The sequence below is a fragment of the Sceloporus occidentalis genome, unplaced genomic scaffold (genome assembly GCF_023333645.1).
Source record: "Sceloporus occidentalis isolate IW3139 unplaced genomic scaffold, rSceOcc1.0.p SCAF_86, whole genome shotgun sequence".
In the NCBI taxonomy this organism is placed as follows: domain Eukaryota; kingdom Metazoa; phylum Chordata; class Lepidosauria; order Squamata; family Phrynosomatidae; genus Sceloporus; species Sceloporus occidentalis.
In genome coordinates, this window is record NW_028317066.1 from 3,823,422 (window position 1) to 3,841,767 (window position 18,346).

The 18,346-nt window shown below is 47.9% G+C and overlaps 1 protein-coding gene across 1 annotated transcript; it reads right to left on the reverse strand.

The window, feature by feature from the left end:
* Nucleotides 1-755: 755 nt before the first annotated feature.
* LOC149285032 (uncharacterized) lies at nt 756-9,753 on the reverse strand. The gene is made up of 4 exons (XM_089495886.1): nt 9,352-9,753; nt 8,741-8,872; nt 4,224-4,344; nt 756-1,945 (listed from the first exon to the last, which is right to left on the reverse strand). Exons 1-4 carry the CDS (start codon nt 9,751-9,753, stop codon nt 798-800), a joined length of 1,803 nt encoding a protein of 600 aa, XP_089352012.1. The 3' UTR covers nt 756-797.
* Between the last annotated feature and the right edge of the window lie 8,593 nt (nt 9,754-18,346).

Below are 18,346 nucleotides of genomic sequence, written 5' to 3' on the forward strand. Positions count from 1 at the left end.
CGGGGTTCAGTGGCCTCCCCTTCCTTCGCTCCTTTATTCCTTTGAGGAGACCGCAATGGAGGCCAAGGTGCAGTGCTGGACTCAGGAGGGAAAGGCAGGAAAGGAAGGCTCTGCTTTGGAAATATAGCTCTCTCTGTGTATCCTGTATGTTTGTGTCTGTGTGTCTGTGCTGTTCTTATGGCTGGGAATGGAGATGAGAACTGAGGAGAGAAGAAAGGGTCAGTTTTGGGCAAATTCAGAAATTCTGTGCATCAAAGTCCAGTGTGTTGAAACAATAAAGAACTTTATTGAGAACACAGAGAAATTCAGTGATTAAGCCAGAACTGACCACTCCAATCCATACAATACATTAAAACCCCTAAAACCAAAAACATGACCCTCTTCCAAACCTAGCCCCCACCTCCAATTCCCACAGTCTCTGCCCCACAGGTAACAAGGCCCCCTTTTGCCATTCGCAAAAACTAGCCCTTTCTCTTAATGCCGGCCTCCAACTTTCTTAAGCCAAAATCCCACACATTGCAAAAGCTATAATTCCCATAACTATTCTAACCAGCTGCAACAAATCCCAACCTCCCATCCACCTAACCTATACCACAACCCACAATCCCCAGCCAAATTGACAACCTAAAGCAATTATCTATACTATTGGCAATTAAAACCTAAACTTAACAAAATCCAACTTGAAAACATACAGAAATATTGACAGAGAAATTTTACAAATAAGATCACAAGGGCCTTTTCTTTGCACTGCTGGATTGAAAATATATTTGTTGTATTCGTTATTGACAAATATAATGTTAGGATTTGTGTGGCTTCTCTCCTCTGTGGACTCTCTGATGTTTCACTAGGTTTGACTTCTCAGAAAAACATTTCCCACAATGCTGGCATTTGTATGGCTTCTCTCCTGTGTGGACTCTCTGATGTGCCACTAGGTGTGACTTCTGAGGAAAACATTTCCCACAATGCTGGCATTTGTATGGCTTCTCTCCTGTGTGGATTCTCTGATGTATCATTAGGATTGACTTCTGAGAAAAACATTTCCCACAACGCTGGCATTTGTATGGCTTCTCTCCTGTGTGGACTCTCTGATGTATCATTAGGATTGACTTCGAAGAAAAACATTTCCCACAACGCTGGCATCTGTATGGCTTCTCTCCTGTGTGGACTCTCTGATGTATCATTAGGATTGACTTCTGAGAAAAACATTTCCCACAACGCTGGCATTTGTATGGCTTCTCTCCTGTGTGGACTCTCTGATGTATCATTAGGATTGACTTCTGAGAAAAACATTTCCCACAACGCTGGCATCTGTATGGCTTCTCTCCTGTGTGGACTCTCTGATGTTTCACTAGGTCTGACTTTGAAGAAAAACATTTACCACAATGCTGGCATTTGTATGGCTTCTCTCCTGTGTGGACTCTCTGATGTGACACTACGTGTGACTTACAAGAAAAACATTTCCCACAACGCTGGCATTTGTATGGCTTCTCTCCTGTGTGGACTCTCTGATGTGACACTACGTGTGACTTACAAGAAAAACATTTCCCACAACGCTGGCATTTGTATGGCTTCTCTCCTGTGTGGATTCTCTGATGTATCATTAGGATTGCCTTCTGAGAAAAACCTTTCCCACAACGCTGGCATTTGTATGGCTTCTCTCCTGTGTGGACTCTCTGATGTCTCACTAGGTCTGACTTTGAAGAAAAACATTTCCCACAATGCTGGCATTTGTATGGCTTCTCTCCTGTGTGGACTCTCTGATGTAACACTACGTGTGACTTACAAGAAAAACATTTCCCACAACGCTGGCATTTGTATGGCTTCTCTCCTGTGTGGACTCTCTGATGCATGACTAGGATTGACTTGTAAGCAAAATGTTTCCCACAATGCTGGCATTTATGTGACCTCTTTCCTGTGTGGACTCTCTCATGACTCAAATGTTTTTCTGTAAAGAACGACAATTACAGATGAGACTGAAAATCAGACTTAACAGAGGAGGGTGTTACCACATGATTTAGCCCTCATTAATCCCTCCTTCTTAGAGATTAAATTAATAAAGTTGCTGTGAGTAACCTAATCATGACCCTGATGCTTATGCCCCTAAATCCATTGAACAGTTGCATTCTTACTCCTAGGAGCTAGCAAAGAAGAGACCATATGGGAACTGCCTTGAGGGAATCAGTAGAAGAAGATAGTCAAAGGACTGTTGAAAAAAAATATTCAATTAAACATGTGCAAAAATACTTTGATTGACAGGTGGCATCATATCCTGTGAGACGGCCACTGAATGCTGAGTCAGAGCCCAAGGCATGATGCAAGCTAACTGCAGAGGATGCTTCATGCTGTTTGGCACCAGGAGAGGACTCACAACCAATACAGTATGCAGCTCACATGAGGATTGGAGTGGATTGGATTGGAGTTGTGTGTACAAGGGATGGTGAAGTTGATGGAAGTCGGAGAGGAGAGCTTGCAAATATTTGTATTATTTTGCAACTCAAGATAGAGAAGCTCCAAGGATTTCGTTGAAATCGACTGTGTTTGTGACTTATTTTTAAGTGTGAAAAGTCGTCATTGCATTGCCAATGCCTATATCTGGATATTTGCGTCCGTACTCTGCTATGATATTTTTGAGCTGTATTTGGGTGCATCACCCTCAGATTGTAGTGTACATTGGCTTGTGAACACGATCAAAATTCAGAGCCAACAAGAATCTGAGAGACGGTGAGCTAATCCCTTTTGTCTGATGTATTTGCATCAAACACCCTTTGCATTCGATTCGTTTCACACCATTCTTCCCCCACAAAGGAAATATTCTAAAGTGATATAAACCTTTCTGAACCCACAGTTTCTGCTCCCAAGCAGAAACCAATTTCAGTATAAATATCAGCCCCGACTTGCTGTTCTTTGGTGTCAATCCAGTTACAGATAGACACTCTGTTTGTTTTCATGGCTAAACACCTCAATGCACTCACCAACCCCAATTGTCATGGGAACTACTGACCTCTCCTTATTTCAAATCCTCAACAATTGGAATAAAGATCTGGATAGATAACGTATCATCATTATCAAAGCCTTACATCTATTCACCACACCCACCTTTGTTACCTAGTTCTTGTGTGTGTGCGTGAACACTTCTATGTATGTGTCTGTGTGTTTTGCTTTACCCCTAAATAAAACACAAAAACCTATTTCAAATGCCTCTGAATTTCTGTTTGATTCAGGAATTGCTATAGATTGGCTGAGTCCAGAGGTCACTATTGCCCCAGTAAAACTATTTTGCTCTATTGAGCTAAGTACCAAACTCCCCTAAAAGCATAGCACTTGCGTCCCACAACATTCCAGAATTGGCAGTTTAGGATTGGATATTTAGAAACCTTACAAAGTGGAGAACAATAGTGCCTCACTAAAACTAGAAATTCCAAGATTCCGCAGGAAGTTCTTATGACAATTAAATTACGTGTGAAAGGGAACTAGGAATTGTAGTACTGCACAAGTTGAACATGTGTCAACAGTGTGATGCAGCAGCTAGAAAGGCCAATGTGATCCTAGGCTGTATCAATAGGAGTATAGTGTCAAGATCAAGGGAAGTAATTGTGCCACTCTATTCTGTTTTGGTCAAGGCTCACTTGCAATAATCCTGTGTCCAGTTCTGGGACGACAATTCAAACAGATGTTGAGAAGCTGGAGCATGTCCAGAGGAGGGAAACCAAAATGGTGAACGGTCTGGAAACCATGTTCTCTGAGGAACGACTTAGGGAGCTGGGCATGTTTAGCTTGGAGAAGAGAAGGTTAAGAGTGGATATGACAGCCCTGTTCAAATATTTGAAGAGATGTCATATTCAGGATGGAGCAGGCTTGCTTTCTGCTACTCCAGAGAAAAGGACATGGAACAATGGATGCAAGCCACAGGGACAAGAGATTCCACTTAAACTTTAGGAGGAACTTCCTGAGAGTAAGAGCTCTTCAACAGTGGAATATACTCCCTCAGAGTTTGGTGGAGTCTCTTTCTTTGGAGGTCTTTAAACAGAGGCTGGATGGCCATCCCTTGGGGGGGTGCTTTGAATGTCTATTCCTGCATGGCAGAAGATTGAACCGGATGGTCCTTGTGGTCTATTTCAACTCTTTGATTATATCATTCTAAAGCAGAATCATAGCGCTCTGACAGTAAATTATGAAAGGGCCCTCAGTCTTAACAGGAAGGGCAATGGATTCAGGTTCCTTACCCACAGAGGCCACATTCTCGTAATTCTCCATCATCACATTACTGTACATAAGTTTCTGCTTCTTTGTCAACATTTTCCATTCCTCTTCGGTGAAATATACAGCCACATCCGCAAAGGTCACCTGCAACAGAAAATAGCCCTCATCCAGAGAGTGACTAAACAAAAGGGGAGGAAAGCACATGGTGCATTGCAAATATTATTTGATCACTTTAGAATTCAGTCCAGGAAATAAACTTTAAATTCTGCAAGCCAGAAAAAAGCTGCAGCCTTTGAGATCCAGTTTGTCTCGAATCCTATCAATATAATATACAGTATAATAAAGAATATAATTTAGGCCATTTCTGGAATATTATTGATTGATTAGGATACTGACTATCCCAACATGTATAGTACATTTAGTCACCAATGAATTATAGTGCATTTAGCCATATGTCACCTAATTTCAGAGGTATATTTCATTGTTAAAAACAGTTATGGGGAGTGCTCTGGGTCTGAGAGCCACTGGGCCCACCCTCAATTTAGGCCTAGACATATTCTCCCATATCCCCCAGCATTTCACAGATGAGGAAAGCAAGACACATGTGGCTAAGCAACACCAGAAGGTGGTCAAGATGGCCAAAGTTGTATGATAAAGATCACACAAGCAAGGAAGGGTACCGCAGTTTGCTTTTGCCTCCGTCTCCTGGCAAGGGCAAGACCCTGCTTCCTCCTCTCCTCCCTTCTCCCCTCTTTTGAGTGGAAGGGATGAACACTCTTTTGAACTTGGAACAAATTTTTCAGCAACTGAACTGACCTGAGGAGAATGGGGAAAGTGGGAGGAGGAGAGAGAAATAGGACATTTTCTAAGCCCCTGAAAAAATGAGGTGACAGAGGATTACCCAGGACTCTTTCTGCCAAACTGGGACAGTATGTTCTCCGCTTGCTTTCATGAGCCGGACCAGACATAGATGAAACTAATAGTAAGGACGGCAGCTTACCAAAGAGCTGTTGTACCTCAGGAGCCTCTTTCTGTTGGAGCCCGACTCCCTCTGCTTGGCCTCTGTTTCGGCCATCAGGTGGGCAGGGGGATCCTGGTTGTCCTGCACTTGGGTCACTTCTAGCAAGAGAGGCCCAAAGCCGTGTACAAGGAGGCCGAGATGAAGGTCCTGAGAAAAGGGACCAGGATTAGGATTGACTTGGCAAGAAACCCTGCAGCACTCAAAGACACAAAGAACAGCATCCTGCTGGAGACATACGCAGGTGACAAATGCCTCCTTTGGCCCAATGCAGAGGTGGGCATTCCCTTCATCCCTCTCCACCAAAGAAAGCTCCCTGGACCTAGCATAGATTTACTTCAGCTCCCCTACTCAACAGATACTCCATGCCTTATTAGAGTGGGGGGGGGGGAATTAGGGGATGGGAAATTAGAGAGGCCCTTGGTTATGTCCCCATAGATAGATGTGAAATCAGTCCATCATAAATAAATAAACCATCTGCTGAAACCTGCAGAGGTCCCCAGTGCTTTTCCCCAGCATCAGCCCCTTTCAGAAGAAGGCTGCATGCACACTATAGAAATAAGGCACTTTGACACCGCTTTAACTGCTCAGTGCTATGGAATCCTGGGATTTTACCTTTAGGACACTTAGCCTTCTCTGCCAGAGAGTTCTCATGCCACAACAAACTACAAATCCCAGGATTCCATAGAATGGAGCCAGGAGTTTCAAACTGGATTATTTCTGCAGTGCAGATACATCCTGAGTCGATTGTAAAAGGATAGAAGCACCCATGTCTTGTATTTACCCTCCTAATAATGGTTTTCCTTTAAAAAATTAAGTAGTTTGTTTTAGACTATAATCCTTATTTTTGTTGTTTGTTTTATGTTTCATTCTTGGTAATATGAGTTATTCTGGTCTGTCTCCTTCCTTCTTGCCTGAAAATCTATTAATAAGGAAACTGGGGAGACTCTTAAAACCTCCCAAAGGAGCCACTTTTGGCCTTTTTGGGGGACTAGCCTCTTCTTAGAAGCCAAAGCCCAATGTTTGTGAATAATAATAATAAGGCTTGTATGAAAACTCTCCTCCCCATTTCTGATCCCTTTTAAAACCCATGTTCCCCAGAAAGAGCTGAGCTGTGTAATAAGAAAACCCTCTCAGAAAAGAGACACAAAAGACACACAAAGAGACACACTTCCTTCCATTTGGCCCAAGGAGCCTGGCCTCCTTCTGACTCCGGAGCCTCAGGAGAGAAAGAGAAGCCTCTGTTCAACTGAGGCTCAGAGAAGGTTCCGGAATATTATTCCCCACAGTCACAAGCAAAACAAAATGGCTGCCTCTGGCTCAGCACTTGGAGGCCTCAGTGCAGTAGTGAAACCTACCACTTCCAGGCCTTGTCCCTCTGCTCCCTCTCCCCTCTCTCTCTGCCTCCTTCCTTCCTTCCTTCCTTCCTTCCTCCTTGTCTCTCTCTCTCTCTCTCTCTCTCTCTCCCTCCCTCCCTCCCTCCCTCCCTCCCTCCCTCCCTCTCTCTGTCCCCTTCTCACTCACTCTTCCGCGTGCAGAGCTAAATAGAGAGGCAGAAGCTCCTCCCCTTCTTTAATCTGGCCAATGGGAGCAGAGGAGCTGGAAGGCCCCGCCCCCTGCCCCACCCTCACAGGCTCCTCCTGCAGTTAATATGGAACAAGGCAGGAGGGACTGAGGGACCCTGGAGCCCCAGCCACAGTGGCGGCCATTTTGTGTTCTGGCGGCCATTTTGTGTGCTGTTTGTGACTATGGAGTATGTTCTAGAACCTTCTCTGAGTCCTCAGTTGAACATGCATAAACACACACAGATACACACACACACAGAGAGAGAGAGAGACATACAGACACACATATACACACATGGACAGGTTGCTTACCTGTAACTGTATTTCTTCGAGTGGTCATCTGCGAATACATACAAATGGGTTTCACTGTGCCTGCGCAGTGCTGTTCGGAAACTTCTAGAATCACTGGGCAAAGTTTACTTTGCAACATATAGAAACTTTTTGGCGGTAACTCCGCCCACCCGTTATAAGGCCCCTGCCTTCCCGCTCTTTCCCCAGTTCCGCAATTTTTTCCGCCAAGCAGGCGATGGAAAGAGCCAATAAGAGCAGGACACTGAGGGGATGGACGGGTGGGATTTGTATGTATTCGCAGATGACCACTCGAAGAAATACAGTTACAGGTAAGCAACCTGTCCTTCTTCTTCGTGGTCTCTGCGAATCATACAAATGGGTTTAGACTGACAAGCTTAGGTATGCGGCGGAGGGAGTGTCCTGAGACCAAAGCTATGGTAAACCAAAGGTATATTTATTACAACAATAAACACCTTGAACCATAAAAGGAGTCAGTCTTTTTGTCATTGCACAAACCAAACATAGCAACAACATTGCTAAACCTGAGAAAAGGAGATAAGGTCGTGCAAGACCCATCCCATTGAAATTGTGCAAAGCATCAGTAATAGAATGTAAACGTAGAGACATTATATACACAAATGTTGAAACACAACCATCAGTAGTGCAATCAATGCAACCCTGAAACCAAAACAGCCCTCCCAAAAGCTGCGTCCCGAATGGCTCTGGTGTCCAACCTATAATGTTTGATGAAAGTTAGAGGTTGGGACCAAACAGCAGCCTTGCAAACGTCCTCCAAGGAAATCCCTGATAGGAACGCAGAGGACGCTGACACTGCCCTCGTGGAGTGGGACCGAACCCTGTTAGGGAGAGGCTTGCCCAGGAGTTCATAACAGAGGTGGATGGTACCGGCCACCCATTTAGAAAACCTCTGTGCAGACACAGGCAACCCTAATTTCGGTACCGAGTAGCATTGGAAAAGTCTCTCAGACCGACTGGAGGCAGCAGTTCTGTCCAGGTAAAACGCCAGCGCTCTCCTGACATCAAGAGAGTGCAGGCTCCGCTCCGCATCCGAAGTCGGGTTGGAAGCGAGGGTCGGCAACACAATGTCCTGGCACATGTGGAAAGCAGACACAACCTTAAGCAAGAAAGTAATGTCAGTCCGAAGGACCACCTTGTCCTTGTGAAACCTCAGAAAGGGCTGGTCCCTCCGCAAGGCACAGAGTTCGCCCGCACGGCGGGCAGAAGTGATGGCCACGAGAAAGGCGGTTTTCCAAGTCAGTAGTCTCAAGTCCGCCGTGGCCATCGGTTCAAAGGGCTTGGATTGGAGCGCGGACAGTACCGCCTCCAAGCTCCAAACCGGCGCCGGTACCGACACAGGAGGATGCAAGTTGGCACATCCCTTAAAGAAGCCCTTCACCAAGGGATCCCTAAAAAAGGAAGCCCTCCCCCCGAATTGGTACTTAGCACAAATGGCAGACAAATAGCACTTGATGGACGCAAGGCACAGACCCTCATCCAAGAGCGCCATCAAAAATTCCAACACCACTGGAGTGGACACTTGAGCAGGAGACAAGCCCTTTCGATCAAGGAAAAGGCTAAACCGTTTCCATTTCAGGGCATAGGACCGCTGAGTAGGTTTTCTTGCAGCCAGGATCACCGTCCTCACCGACTCCGGCAGGGCGGTTAGGGCTGTATCTTCCAGGCCACCAGCGGTAGGTTCACGATGTCCGGGTGCAAGATCTGGCCGTCCTGGATCGACAACAGGTCGGGGCGGAAGTCGAGGCAGAGGAAGCATCTCCTGGAGAGGTGGAGAAGGGATGCGAACCACGGCTGCCTGGGCCACCACGGGGTGACCAGGATCGCATGAGAACGGTCCGCTGTCATCTTGGACACCACCCTGGTGATGAGAGGGAAGGGAGGGAAGGCGTAAAGCAGCTCTCCCGTCCAAAGGAAGGCGAACGCGTCTCCGAGGGATCCGTCCATTAGCCTTCTGGAGCAGAACTGGGGACAGTGGCTGTTCCATTCGGTCGCGAAGAGGTCGATACGGGGGGTTCCCCACCTCTCGAACAGGTCGCTGACCGTGTCCGGATGGAGCCTCCACTCGTGGCACACCGAGGAGGATCTGCTTAGGCGATCTGCCAACTCGTTGTCCTCTCCTGGGAGATGAATCGCCTGGAGGAGCACCTGTCTCTGGATGCACCAGTCCCAGATGCGAAGAGTGATCTCGAGCAGAGTCCTGGACTTGGTGCCTCCTTGTTTGTTGATGTAATACATCACGGTAGTATTGTCCGTCCTGAGGAGGACCACTTTGCCTGAGACAGTGAGCTCGATTGCCCTCAGAGCCTTTTCGACTGCGATCATCTCTAAAGCATTGATGTGGAGACGTTTGTCCTGAGCCGACCACTTGTCCTTCACAACCAGGTCGAGCAGATGGGCGCCCCAGCCTTCGAGAGAGGCGTCGGTTGTCAGAGTCAATTGAGGTTGGGGCTGATGGAAGGGCATCCCGATACAGACGTTGCGATCGTCCAACCACCATCTTAGGGAAGCGGCCACCGGTCTCGGTACCGTGAGCCACTTTGACGGAGGGTCTTCCGTCGGAGAGAAGACTGAGAGGAACCAGGACTGTAGCGGGCGCAAGTGAAGCCGGGCCCACGGTGTCACGAAGGTCGTTGACGCCATGTGTCCCAGGGCAACTTGGACGTCTCTGGCCCTCACCCTTCTGTGGGCAATGCAAGGTTTTAGTGATGCTACCAACGCCCGGAAGCGGTCCGCGGGAAGGAAGGCGGAGCATCTTTCGGAGTCGAGGATGGCTCCGATGAACTTGACCTGTCTGGCCGGAGTGAAGTGGGACTTCTCCCTGTTGACGACCAAGCCGAGAGAGTCCAGCAGACGCAAAGCGAATAAGATTGCCTCTCGGAGATCCTGTTGAGAGTTGGCGACAAACAGCCAGTCGTCCAGGTAGGGGAAGACCCTGTAGCCTTTCTGGTGGAGGTATGCTACCACAGGAGCCATACACTTTGTAAAGACCCGTGGAGCCGTGGCCAGGCCGAAGGGGAGCACGTTGTAGTGGTACGCGGTGGAGCCGACGGCGAAGGCGAGGAATCTCCTGTGGGACTCCCGAATCCCGATGTGGAAATAGGCGTCCTTCAGGTCGACCGTTGCAAACCACAGGCCCTGGTATAGAAGAGGTAAAATAGAAGCCAAGGTTACCATCCGGAACCGGCGGTATTCGAGGAAGAGGTTCAACTGTCTTAAGTCCAAAATGGGTCTGATGCCGCCGTCCCCCTTCGGTACCGTGAAGTACCTGGAGAAAAAGGCCCTGGAACATTGTTCGGGGGGTAACGGAGAGATTGCCCCTTTGAGGAGCAAAGAGCGCACTTCGTCGAGAAGGATGTCCAAGGGGGGGGGTGGAAATAACAGCTCCAGTGGGCGGGAGCTCTTCGAACTCGAGGGAGTAACCCCTACAGACAATGTCTAGTACCCAGGAGTCGGAAGAAATAGAGGCCCAAACGTTGGCAAAGGGCCTAAGGATGTCCAGAAAGCAAAGAGGGGAGGCGAAGTGCGCAGGAAGTTTTCATGCCCTCTTCTTGCCTTGGTCGGGGTCTTGCCGGCGGTTTTTACGGTACCGGGAAGACTGGTTACGGCGGCCAGAAGACGAAGAGGATTGAGACGGGTACCTCTGGCGCTGGGAGCCCTGTTGATGAAACTGCCGGTCCTGATAAGAGGACCTATGGAATTGACCCTGCTGCTGCTGCCAAGGGTGGAATCGCCTGCGGAAAGGGGATGGAACGGGGGCCGACATACCATGTTTTTTTGCCGCCGCCTTCAGCCTGAACTTACGATTGAGCCTATCGTCAGTCTCGGCATGGAACAGGCCGGAGTCATCGATGGGCATGTCCTCAATCGTAGCTCTAACGCTGGAGTTGAGGTCCGAGCCCCTTAGCCAGGCGTGCCTCCTCGGGGCGAGTGATGCTGCCATGGCCCTGCCCGAACACTCCACGACATTCCTGGAGGCCGTGATGAGCCAGGCGCCAATGGAATGAGCCTCATCCCTGATTTCAGTCAGAATCCGTTGCACCCCATCCGGGACGTCTGGCACGATCGGGGAGATGCCCTCCATCAGAGTTTGGACATAGGCGCCCATACAGGCAGTGTAGTTGGTCGCCTTCACCGCCAGTGCAGCCGCTGCATAAGCTTTCCTAGCCAAGGCATCAATCTTCTTGGCCTCCTTGTCCATAGGCAACGCCGCCTGACGTTGCGTGGAGACCTGCTGGGAGCCCTCGACGATAGCCGAATTCTGGCGAGGATGTGAGGTCAGCCATGGTGAGTTCGGAGCCGAAACCCTGTAGAGGGACTCGATCTTACGCGGCGGGCCAAGGAGCGAAGAAGGAGCATCCCAGGAGCGCTTGACCAAAGTCTCCAGAGACGGCAGGAAAGGCACGGAGGGTGTCGCATGGACTCGACCCCGCACCCTGCGCTCAACTGGGTCCTTGGCTTCCTCTTCAGGATACGAGAGCTCGATGTCCAGAGCCCTGGACATCTTGATAACATGCTCTGCAAAGGACCTGACATCATCCATCGGGGAGGCTACCTCCGGGTGGTGTAGAAATTGAGGGGAATCACGAGCAAGCTCTTCGTCCCCCGAGGCAATATCAGAGCCGATGGGTTCCGGTTCCGAGTCCGAAGAGAGCAGCTCAACAGCAGCCACAGGTCTGGCATGTGTAGTAGGCCGGGTCACGGGCAGTCGGGAGGTGGCTGAAGAGGGCCCTGGTCGGTCGGCCCGTTCCTCGGGTCGGTGTCGATCCTGGCCACGAGCACGGTCTTGCTCCCAGGTACGGTCTCGAACCGAAGTGGGTTTAGCCAAGGCGACCTCTCTCGGGACCGGTAGGAAGAATTGGTCGGTCTCCGAGTCATAAAAATAGGTCACATCGTCGGGCTCCCGAGCCGGCGAACGCGGAGCAGGAGAAGGAGACCTCGCTGGAAGGTCACAAAGGTCCTCATCCTCTGAGAGAAGAAAGGGAAGAGCCGTCGAAGCTGACGGATCTTGAACAGAGGACTGGATGGCGGCCCCACGGTCACGATCCCTTACAGGAGAGTGGACCTCAACAGATGGTGTGGCGAGGGATGTAACCGTCACCGGAGAGTCGGGACGAGGGCGCTCCGGATGCTGGGCCTTACGGGACCGAGAAGTCTCCTTGGGCACGGCCAGTCTCTTGGATGGAGACCCTGACTTGGAACTTGGGTGACCACTAGATGACTTGGCCTTCTTTGGAGAAGCAGAGGTCACAGCCGGGACCGATGAATGCCTCTTCTTGCCCGACTTAGGACGAGCGGGTGCATCCGGGGGAAAAAAGAGAATCGGTGACTCCGAGATTCTAGCCACCTGTCCGGCTCCATCCTTTTTCACGGAGGAGGGCTCCCTCGGGCCCGAGGCATCAGGTTCGGAGGCAGCCCGCTTCGAAACGGAGTCATCCGGTTCGGAGGGCCTGGAATGGCCGGATGAGCCCGACTTGGCCTTGGACTTCTTGGAGCTGGACGAAGTCGCCGAAGCCGCCTTATGGGACCTCTGGTCGGAGGACCTCTGGTCGGAGGCCGCCCGGTGGGATGACCCCGATGTCTCGGAGGGGGCTCCTTCTTCACGAGGCGGAGCAGGGGCGGCAGCAGAGCCCAAGGAACCCGATTTATGAGGGTGCTTAGCGGGCTTGGAGGTGGCACTGGGCTTAGTGGAGCCGCAGGCCACAGGGGGTGCGGTGTCAGAAACCCCCGAATCCAGCAGCAGCGAAGTAGAGGGAGGTGCGCTGGCCGGACCATCACGGGCCGAGAGAGAAGGAGCCACAGCAGAAGCCGAGGGGGCCGAGGCAGGGCGAGGATCCCCCTCCCGAATCTTGCCCTGGGCGATTGCGGACGTTAGCCGCGATTCCCGGTTCTTTCGGGCTTGGGAAGACATAGACTTACATAGACTGCAAGCCCTGGGGTCGTGGTCCCGGCCGAGACACAGCAGGCAAGAGGAATGCGGGTCTTGCACAGGAACTTTTCCTCCACAGACGTCGCATTTCTTGAATGGAGGAGACATCGTCCGTCGAAGTCAACAAGCCAAAACGAGATCCGAAATCCAAATCGAAGTGCACGGTCCGAGGTCAAAAAGCACGGGGGAAGAAGAGAAGCCAAAGTCCAGAAAAACAGTCCGAGTCAAATACACTCTTACCCCGGGATACGAATGCGCCGCGATACGAAATTTCCGGGTTACGAAAAAAAAAATAATAAAAAATATTTCCGGGTTACGAAGGTTATTCCAGGTTGCGAATAAAATTTTGGTGCTTTTCGGCGCTATTTTGCACGGAATCGCGGCTTTTCCCCATTAGCGCCTATGGCTTTTTCGGCTTACGAAGCCTTCCGGGTTACGAAAATGGCGGCGGAACGAATTAATTTCGTAACCCGGGGGCCGAGTGTAGAACCAGTGATCCAACAAGCTAACAAGAGCGAAGTTCCAAACAGCAACCAGCACGGCGGAAAAAAGGAACTGGGGAAAGAGCGGGAAGGCAGGGGCCTTATAACGGGTGGGCGGAGTTACCGCCAAAAAGTTTCTATATGTTGCAAAGTAAACTTTGCCCAGTGATTCTAGAAGTTTCCGAACAGCACTGCGCAGGCGCAGTGAAACCCATTTGTATGATTCGCAGAGACCACGAAGAAGAATATATATATACACACACACACAGAGAGACATATATACACATACATATACTGTATATATACATACGTGTCACAACAAACTACAATTCCCAGGATTCCCTGATTTGACAAGGGAATTGCCTCCACGCTTCCAGATCACAGCCCCAGAGAAAAAGTCTCTACAGTATATCAGCATTGCCAATTTAAGTCCACTTTTTCAGCTGCATTTGAATTTAATAATGATAATAATAATGGTGATGATGATGATAGATAGATAGATAGATCGTGTAGCACCTTTGAGACTCACTAAAAGAAAAGTTGGCAGCATGAGCTTTCCTAGACTTAAGCGTACTTCCTCAGATGTATGGGAATTGTAGTTTATTGTGGCACCAGAGCTCTTTCTCACAAAACTACAATTCCCAGGGTTCCCTAGCACTGAGCCAGGGCAGCTAAAGTGGTCTTGAACTGGATTATTTCTGCAGTGTGTCTTGGAACCAACTCAGGCTGCATCTTCACTCCAGAGACAATCCAGTTTCATACCGTTTTAACTGCCATGGCCCAGTGCTATGAAGTCGCAGTAATTGTAGTTTGTTATCATACCAGAGTTTGCTGAGAGAGAAGGTTCAATGTCTCACAGAACTAGAATTCCCAGGATTCCATAGCACCGAGCCTGGGAAATTAAAGGGGTGTCAAACTGGATTATTTCTGCAGTGTGGTTGCAGCTGAACACGTTTCTATTTTGCATAAATCTTCCTGGCCCCCCTTCATGTCCAAATAAGTATCTTAAAGGTATTAGAAGGACTGAAAGATTCTTTGTTTGGTCCAATGGTAATTTTGAGAGTTGAAATAAGTTACAATTATTTTTATTCAATTAGGTTTACATTTATTTACTAAAGATCCACCATATTAATAAAAATATAAATAAATCCTATTATTATTATTATTATTATTATTAACATTACGGGAACTTTCAAGGGATTTTGACTGAATATTCCGTGTAATATGGGGTGGATTCCATGGATTTTGGTAAAACATGCCGGGAAATAAGTTTAAGGCTTCTTACCAACACTGGTCCTGCCCTGCAGTAAAGCCCCTCCAATCCCTCTCAACAGGGAACTACAACTCCCAAGTCTTCCTTCTTTCTTTCTTTCTTTCTTTCTTTCTTTGTTACTTTCCTTCTTCCTTCCTTCCTTCTTTTCTCCCAAGCTGCCTTGTGTTAGTGCTGTTACTGCTCTTGTTGTCGTTGTGTGCTTCTAAGTTGTTTCTGACTTATGGTGACCCTAAGGGAAGTCCATTGAAGGCTTTTCTTGGCAAGATTTGTCCAGAAGTGGTTTAGTAAGTGCCTCCCTCTGAGGCTGAGAGAGTGTGACTTCTTGCCTAAGGTCACTCAGTGGATTTCTGTGGCCAAGAGGGCATTCGGACCCTGGGCTCCAGGGTCATAGTCCAATGCTCCAGCCACTAAACCACCGCTGGCTCTTTCTTGAGGCTTTGTAGTTTTTTGTGGAGTGGCTCTAAGTCATTGCCGACTTCTGGGGAGCCTTCCCTGGGGTTTTCTTGGCAAGATTTGTTCAGAGGAGGTTTGCCATTGCCTTTCTCTGAGGCTGAGAGCCTGGAGCCTGGACTCCAGAGTTGTAACCCAACACTCAAACCATTGCACCACACTGCCCTCCGTTCCCATGTACAACCTGAGAAATAATAGCAGACTTTTTTCTGTTCTTCATGTGTGTCTTCAAGTCTAATCCAATTTATGGCAACCCTAAGGCAAACTTATCATGGGGTTTCCTTGGCAGGTTTATTCAGCGAGGGGATGCCATTGCCATCCTCTGAGGCTGAGAGAGTGTGACTTGCCAAAGGTCACCTAAGTCCAAAAACACACTGCAGCAATAATCCAATCTGAGATTGCTTTAACTGCCCTGGATCAGTGCTAGGGTATTGTGGGAGATGTAGTTTTGTGAGACATTGAGCCTTCTCTGTCAGAGGGCTCTGGTGCCACAATAAACTCCAGTTCCCAGGATTCCCTAGCACTGGGCCAGGGCAGTTAAAGCGCTCTCAAACTGGACTATTTCTGCCGTGTGTTTTGGACCTTACTTGGCCGCAAACTGTCCATATCCTGCAATGCATCTCCTAATTCTTTTGGCAGTCCCTCCCTCCCAACACTTTCTCAATTCCCCCCAAAACCAGCACAAAGCTGGCAGATGGAGAGAGGTTTTAAAGCAGCATTAGATTTAAATGCCATATTTTATTAAAAGACTAAATGTCCCAAATGCTATTATCAGTTGTGTAGCTATTATTACAGAAAGATGTAGAGTGCAAACTCCTGAAGTACCTTTATTTTCTGGAGTGAGATGCGTTTTTGCAACTGACTCTCTGTGATGATCTCCGGTGGTCCAAGCAGCCAAACCGCGGCCCTGGAATAATAATAATAATAATAATAATAATAATAATAATAATAATAGTTTTATACCCCTCTCTTCAGCCAAAAGGCTATCAGAGTGGCTTACAAATTGTTAATGAGACATTTAGACATTATGGCTCTTAGCCCAGCAGACCCTTAAATTCCTTAAATCACGCTGCCATCATCCAGTGAATTATAAAAGGGTTTCCCTTAACCTACACTGGGATCAGTTAAGGAACCTTATTTCTACTTCTTTAATGATCTTCCCAAGCATCAACCGAGCCAAAACAACGTGTAAAAGGAACATCGAGTAGTAGATACTCCAAGGAGGTATTTGTTATAGATAACAAAATATAACTGAAATATAAGTCCTACAAGATATTAAGAGTCTTTGAGGTACAATATTTGTAAGTATATAATGTTCAATTCATACAAGCTATTAAAATAATAAATAGACCTAAGCGTCCAATTCTGAGACTAACTTCCAAGATCAACTCTCTCTCTCTCGATCTCCAACCGACACAATTCCCCCAACTGTCTCTTGGTCTCTCAGGCCTTATATCTCCTTCTCACGGAAGCTTCCAGAAGGACCTTTATCTTGCTTTCTGATTGGTCAAGAGAGCCTTCCGTAGCAGTGATGTCATTCTGCATTTGCATAAACCTCCTTTTACTGCCTGAAGGAGACCTCCATTGACTGGAGCCCAGTCATTACACTTTCCCAAGGCAAGGCTTGCACCTATTTCCCAATGTTGTTCTTGGTGTCTGCCTTCCAGTTGTTTCCAGGTCTTATGGTGACCTTATGGGAGTCTCTGAAGGGGTTTTCTTGGCAGGTGTCTTCAGAATGGGTTTCCCATGGCCATCCTTTGAGGCTGAGAGAGTGTGACTTGCCCAAGGCTTCAGTTGTTTTGGAAGCCTTTCTGCTTTATCTTCTAGAAGGAAGCTGAGGTGTTGCTTCTTGCTCTGAAGAATGAGAGGAACCTTCTGGCATCCAAAAGGCTAACATTCTCTGGAGTTATGTCTGATAATATGAATATATAGAATTGAAATACCTGTTCATTTATTAAAATGTTTATAGTGCACCCCATATCATAGAATCTCATAGATATGTCTCTTAATAGCAGTTAACCAAATAAACAGTATATAAAACAAAAACATGTAACAAGCTGGACAAGGAAACTGTTACATGGATTTGTAATTGGTTGACTGGCCAAACCCAAAGGATATTCAACAGTGGCTCCTTTTCATCCTGGAGAGAAGTGACCAGTGGGGTGTCCAGTGGGGCTCTGTCCTGGGCCCAGTGCTATTCAACATCTTTATCAAGGACTTGGATGACAGAATTGGGGGCATACTTGTCAAATTTGCAGATGAAAGCAAATTACGAGGAGTAGCTAATACCCCAGAAGACAGGATCAAAATTCAAAATGTTCTTAATAGACTAGAAAGCTGGGCTAAAGCTAACAAAATGAAATTCGACACGGAGAAATGTTTGGTATTGCACTTAGGGTGGAAATATGAAATGCATAGATATAGGATGGGGGAGACCTGGATGAATGAAAATACTTATGAAAGGGATCTGGGAGTCCAAGTAGACCACAAGTTGAACAAGAGTCAACAGTGTGATGAGGCAGCTAAAAAGGCCAATGCGATTTTAGGCTGCATCAATAGAAGTATAGTGTCTAGATCAAGGGAAGTAATAGTGCCACTATATTCTGCTCTGGTCAGGCCCCACCTGGAATATTGTGTCCAGTTCTGGGCCCCACAATTCAAAAAGGACATTGAGAAACTGCAGCGTGTCCGAAGGAGGGCGACTAAAATGGTGAAGGATCTGGAATCCATGCCCTATGAGGGAGTGGGAATGTTTATCCTGGAGAAGAGAAGGTGATATGAGAGCCCTGTTTAAATATTTGAAGGGATGTCATATTGAGGAGAGAGTAAGCTTGTTTTCTGCTGCTCCAGAGACTAGGACCCTGAACAATGGATGCAAGCTCCAGGAAAAGAGATTCCAGCTGAACATTAGGAGGAATTTCCTGACAGTGAGGGCTGTTCGACATTGGGACACACTCCTTCCTCGGAGTGCAGTGATCCTTGGAGGTCTTTAAAGAGAGGCTGGATGGCCATCTGTCGGGGATGCTTTGATTGAGAGTTCCTGCATGGCAGAATGGGGTTGGACTGGATGGCCCTTGTAGTCGCTTCCAACTCTATGATTCT